This window comes from Octopus bimaculoides, chromosome 11 (assembly GCF_001194135.2).
Source record: "Octopus bimaculoides isolate UCB-OBI-ISO-001 chromosome 11, ASM119413v2, whole genome shotgun sequence".
NCBI lineage: Eukaryota > Metazoa > Mollusca > Cephalopoda > Octopoda > Octopodidae > Octopus > Octopus bimaculoides.
Window position 1 is genome coordinate 65,875,338 of NC_068991.1, and position 6,504 is coordinate 65,881,841.

The 6,504-nt window shown below is 36.9% G+C and overlaps 1 protein-coding gene across 1 annotated transcript in view; it reads right to left on the reverse strand.

The window, feature by feature from the left end:
* Positions 1-7: 7 nt before the first annotated feature.
* Positions 8-6,504, reverse strand: part of LOC106879364 (uncharacterized) — a 13,248-nt gene continuing 6,751 nt past the window's right edge. Inside the window, exons 2-3 of the mRNA XM_052971909.1 lie at positions 1,980-2,153; positions 8-824 (exon numbers count right to left, since the gene is read on the reverse strand). Of these exons, the coding sequence (XP_052827869.1) occupies positions 517-824; positions 1,980-2,153 (482 nt within the window). The 3' untranslated portion in view covers positions 8-516. The remainder of the gene's footprint in view (positions 825-1,979; positions 2,154-6,504) is intronic.

A 6,504-nucleotide genomic window follows, 5' to 3' on the forward strand; every position in this document is an offset into this window, starting at 1 on the left:
AAGAGAGAGAGAGAGAGAGAGAGAGAGAGAGAGAGAGAGAGAGAGAGGGAGGAAGGGAGAGAGATGAGTTGTTCTAAAAGTTATTATGCTGATTGTACAAACAGATTAGTCAGGAAATCAGTTGGTAATAAATTTGACAAATCCTAAGAACTTTTGGACCTGGAAATTGTTTCTGGTCCTGGTCAAGGAACAGCAACGATTTTTAGATACAATTTTTTGCAATGCTGTCATGCCAAGACTGAGCAAACAAGTTGAAAGCTTCACTAAACTTCATTAAAAAGGCATTGAAAATGTTGCATTAGTCTCAAGAGTCTGAGAACACACTGGTACCTTGTAGTAACTGTATGCATCCAAAAACACATGAAACTGGAATCATCTCAAAGAGCTGTTGATGTCTTTGAAATTATGGCAGTTGACCAGAATTAAAACTGGGAACTTTATCTGTAAAAGACTTCTTACTATTATTAAAAGAACAATAGGGTTGAGTCTTAAGAGCAGAGTCAGTCTCTTCTTTTTTCAAGAATGTCTTGATTTGTGTCGGTGATATTTCTTTACCATGGATTTTAATTTGTCCATAGCTTCAAATATACCATCACCAGTTGTAGCACAAGTCGACTGAATATGCCATCGGCGGTCATCTAGTTTACTTAAGTTTAATTTATCTGTTATCTCCGATACAGACAAAGCATTCGGTAAATCTTGTTTATTGGCTAAAATTATTACGGGTACATCTTCCATTTCTTTCTGCCGTAAAACTGCATTCAATTCATAACGACTTTCTGCCATTCGATTCTTATCAGCACTATCAACAACATACAGCAAACCTGCAAAATAAGAAATACACAAATTAGACATTTTGTTCATTTTTCATCCAGCTAAATAAAAATAAAAAAAAGGTCAATTTCTGTATTAAATATATTTTTGTTGTTGTTTGTCTTACTTTTCACTGAATGCCAATCTATCTGTAACTGATAATTTAGTATATAGAATTTAACGATCAAACAGACTCCAAAAGGACTGATGTTGGTCCGTGTTGGTAGACTTATATCCCAATTCCATAATGATAATAATATTTACACAAGCATTACTGTTAATGTTTAAGTAATATTTTGTAATGTACCAGCCATTTCTTGTAAAACTGTTACCAGTGTTAAGTGCAGTGATAAAATGACATTATTTAATGAAAAAATGTTATAAAGTATCCATTTGATAGTATATAAGATGCACACTTTGCCAAAGAAAATTTTTTAAAATCTCCCTCTGTCCTATATACAAAGTTAGTCTTTCCATAAGCTAATTTTGTCCCCAACATTTAGTGTGTGTGTGTGTGTGTGTGTGTGTGTGTGTGTGTGTGTGCATGTCTTTGGGTTTGTCCTTCACCACTTGACAACCGGTGCTAATTTCTTTACACCCCACCAACAAATTAGCTGTGTGGCAAAAGGGAACAATAAAATAGGTACCAGACTTTATGTACTGGGGTTGGTTTGTTGGACCAAATTCTTTAAAGATGGTGCACCAGCATGGCTGCATTCAAATGATTGAAACAAGTAAAAGACGAAAGATATGAGGTCAAAACTCTTAGCTGCAATGGCTAAAGCAAGCCTGGCCAATTCGAATTACATTGCGGGCCACTTTAACCACAGAAAGGTTCTAGAGGGCTGCTTGTATAATTTATGTACTAACAGTCAAATAATCAAATTACAGAATCAAGAATTTTGCATACTTTTTGTTTGTTTAAAATTATAAAATTGTAGGTTATTGCTTTATTGTCGCTTATGAATTTTAAATTTATTTTGAAACAAATGTTTTACACAAACAATTTTATTTTGAAATTAAACACAATACTTCAAGAAAGTATCATGCAGGCCACCAGATAAAAGTCTGTGGGCTGCATGCAGCCTGTGGGCTTCTGGTTGGCCAGCCCTAGGCTAAAGCAAAATAAAGACGTTATGTATATATGTATTCAATGCTTAACTTACATGAAATGTCTTGGTAATAATGTTTCCATAGCGATCTAATTTTGTCCTGGCCACCAACATCCCACACAGTGAAAGACAATCCTTTGAATGTTACGGTTTCCACATTGAAACCCATGGTGGGAATTGTGTTGACGTATTCATTCAGTTTCAGTTTGTATAACAATGTCGTTTTACCTTTAAAAGAAGTAGGAAGGCAAAAAGTTAGTTTTTGCATTTAGATACTGAAATGAACATTGCAATGAAAAGTTAATGAGGAGGGTGTGGACGTCGATGTAGCCCTGCTAGAAATAGCAACCAAAGAAAGAGAGAGGTGGAGAAAGGGAGAGACAGATGGAGATAGAGGAAGGAAGGAGAGAAAAACGGTGAGAGAAAGAGAGAGAAAAGTGAGAGAAAGAGTGAGAAAGACAGAGAGAAAAGAAGAAATAAAGGAAAAGAAAGAAAGAGGCTTTACAATGTCTTATTCTAATCTCATTCGTATCGGGAAGGTATAAAGGAAATTGAATCAGTATTTGACTGTTTCTTAAATTTATTGACCTCGGAAGGATGAAAGGCAAAGTTAGTCTTGCTGAAATTTGAACTCAAAACGCAAAGGCCGTAACTAAAACACTGTAAGTATTCAGTCTGACGCTCAAATGATTCTGCTAATTCATCATCACCTGGTTTGTTAGAAATAATAAGCCCAAGAGGAGCGTCTACATGGCCTTGTGGCATTTTTGAAATAACAGCCAAATCTCCCTCAAAACATTCCAACCCAACTGATTCAAAAAAGATGAAGATAGAAAAAGGACACATTGAATAAGAATAAAAGACATGATGGTTGTGGGTGGAACGTTTTTGATTGCTCGGTTGGGATCGATTTGTGGTGGTGATGGTGACTTTTTGAAAAAAGAAAAAAAAAAGGAAAATAATTTCTGTAGGCACAGGCATGGCTGTGTGGTTAAGAAGTTTGCTTTGTGACAATGTGGTTTCAGGTTCAGTCCCACTGAGCAGCACCTGGGGTAAGTGTTTTCTACTATAGCCTTGGGCCGGACAATGGTTTCTGAGAGAATTTGGTGAACGGAAACTATGTGAGAGTTCCCCCTGTGTGTGTGTGTGTGTGTCCCCCCTGCTTGACAACCAGTGTTAGTTTGTTTATGTCCCCATAATTTAGCAAAAGAAACCTCTGGAATAAGTACCGGATTTTTTTAAAAAAAAGTTCTGGGATTGATTTTTTAAAACTAAACTCTTCAGTGTGGTGCTCCAGCAAAGTCACAATCTACTAGCAGAGAAAAGCAGCAAGCTGGCAGAAATGTTAGCACGCCCGGCAAAATGCTTAGTGGTCTGTTTTTATGTTCTACGTTCAAATTCCTCCGAGGTCAACTTTGCCTTTCCTCTTTTCGGGGTCGATAAATTAAGTACCAGTTGCATACTGGGTCGATCTAATCGACTGGTCCCCTCCCCCCAAAATTTTGTGCCTTGTGCCTAGTGTAGAAATCTACTAACAGAGAAACAAAAAATAGAATAAAAGAAAGTGACTTGTCAACATTCTTGCACGAGAGAATAATCCAGGTGACTTTCATTCACTGATATCTATTCAAAGCATTTGTAACAGGTGTTCAATTCAGATAAATAATTCCAGGTCACAAAACGTTTGACTGTACATCACATTGTTCTCTTGACTCCCATGTTTTTCTGGTTCAATTCATATACAAGTAATGACACTCTTTTACTCGTTTCAGCAATTTGACTGCGGCCATGCTGGAGCACCGGCCTTAGTTGAAGAAATCGAACCCAGGACTTATTCTTTGTAAGCCTAGTACTTATTGTATTGGTTTCTGTTGCCAAACCGCTAAGTTACGGGGACATAAATACACCAGCATTGGTTGTCAAGCAATATTGGGGGACAAACACAGACACACAAACAGATACGCACACACACATATATATATATATATATACATATATACGACGGGCTTCTTTCAGTTTCCGTCTACCAAATCCACTCACAAAGCTTTGGTCAGCCTGAGGTTATAGTAGAAGACACTTGCCCAAGGTGCCATGCAGTAGGACTGAACCCGGAACCATGTGGTTGGTAAGCAAGTTACTTACCACACAGCCACTCCTGCACCTATAAATGCTGCACAAATCTTTTATCTTTTACTTGTTTCAGTCATTAGACTGCGGCCATGCTGGGGCACAACTTTGGAAAACTTTTAGTCAAATGAATCGACCCTAGTACTTATGCCAGTTTTTTTAACCTAGTATTTATTCTATCGGCTTCTTTCGCTGAACCGCTAAGTTACAAGGACGTAAACACATCAACACCAGTTATCAAGTGGTACTGGGGGACAAACACAGACACACACACACATACATAACTATGAATTCTCGCAACTGTCTGACGAATGGTTACGTGAAACTCTAAGTAAAGCTCTGAGTAGCAGTTTGCAAAGTCAACAATAAAATACTATTTTACTGCATCTCTAGTATCCGAGTACTACTTTCTCCACCTTGTTTTGCACCTGTGTGTGTTAAAACAGAAAACTGGAAAATTTGTTGGTATTATTCATTCTGTATAACATGTTTCATTATCAATAGGAGTTACATAAGTACACACGCAGAACATGAAAAAAATATGAAATCTCTTATTAGCAATTCAAAGGATAGAGAATTAAAATAATACAAGCTTACATTGGATCGTGCTTCATGAGAATACAGACTAGATTATAAGCCTCTCTCTCTCTCTCTGTATCTATGTGTGTATATATATATATATCATCATCATCATCATGATGATGATGATATATATATATATATATATATATATATATATATATATATATATATATATATATATATGTGTGTGTGTGTGTGTGTGTGTGTATGTATATATTTAGAGATAGATAGATATATATATATATAGAGAGAGAGAGAGAGAACTAGATAGAGAGGTATGTACTACAAACTTCCACATAGTTATAGTCTACCAAATTCACTCACTAAGCTCGACCCAGGTTTATAATAGAGATACTTGCCAAGGTGCCATGCAATGAGATTGAAGCCGAAACCACGTGACTGGTTGCAAAGTGAGCTTCTTAGCCACACAGCTATGCCTGCGCCTATTGTTTACATTTATAAAGGATTTGTTAAGTTTCTCTAAATAAAATTTTAAGCATTCTTGACTTGTATCTGCATTTAATTTTGAGATTAAAAATTGCTTTCGACTTATAACATTGAATATTTTAGTCAACACTTAACTGTAAATTCTTTAGGCAGAGGGCATCCTTGGCAAATTTTCTGATATGTTCTCCATAGTGTTGCCAGAATTTGTGCTGCCTGAGTCGACCCATGAGTTTCTCCCCACTGTGTTGGACCTCCAAGCCCTATACAGGTTTTGTACCACAGACCCAAAAGGTGATGTTCCCATGTAAACATCACCTGGGGCAAACCAGCCCTTGCCTCCACCTAGCTATGCTGCTGCATGTCGCATTGAGCTTGGATGATCTGTCTGTCTGTTTGTCTCGGTCTCTCACACACATGATTCTTCAGATCCTTTCTTTTAGTTAGTATTCCACAAGAGTGTTGTTTCATTGGTAAGAAAGGGGAACAAAATACTAAATTAAAATTAGCAGGCCCTCCCTCACCCTACCACCACCTCACCATCAAACCAACGCGTTATCTAAATGAAATATAAAGTTTGGGCGTTTATGTAGGTTATCTTAAGCCTCACTAAGAAACCCCAAAGGCCATATCTCTGCAATTTCCATTTTGTACATTGATGTCAGACGTGAAACAAACCCAGCAAAGTTATCCCTTATCTCTTTCATCATCACTAACATCTCATAATAGATAATTTTATCACCAATTCTCCATGGTTACTCATTCTTTCAATGCAAGAAATATAAAATACTACTTGAAGAAACACTGTATTAACATCTCGCTCCACAGTTTTATTAATACCCCAATGAAAATATAAAAAGGTCAGCTGTGAAAATTTACACTTCTCACCTGCAATGTTTGCTTTATGGCCTGTCCTAATGGTTTCAAAGCTGTTTTTATCACACGAGGCAAAATATACGGTTAAAAGAATGTCTCAAAGGGAATCTTTAGAAGTTATTGCACACGCAAACAAAAACTTGTTTCAATCATCGGATTTGCAGCCATGCTGGAGTACTGCCTTATGCAAACAAAAAACTAGTTTCACATCACCACGTCATTGATGTGAATATCTTTTCTTATATACTTGTTTCAATCATTGGGCTGCGGTCATGCTGGAGCACTGCCTTATGCAAACAAAAACCTAGTTTTCAGTGACGTGGTGATGTGAATATCTTTTATCATAGACTTGTTTCAGTCATTACTTTGCGGCCATACCAGAACCCCACTTTAAAGGGTTTTAGTCGGACAAATCGACACTAGGGCTTATGTTTTTTTTTTTTTTGTTGCTGTTGTTGTTTTTTTGAATTTTTAAGACTGGTACATATTCTATAGATTTATTTTACTGAACCACTAATGGGGATGTAAACAAACCAATACCAGTTGTCCG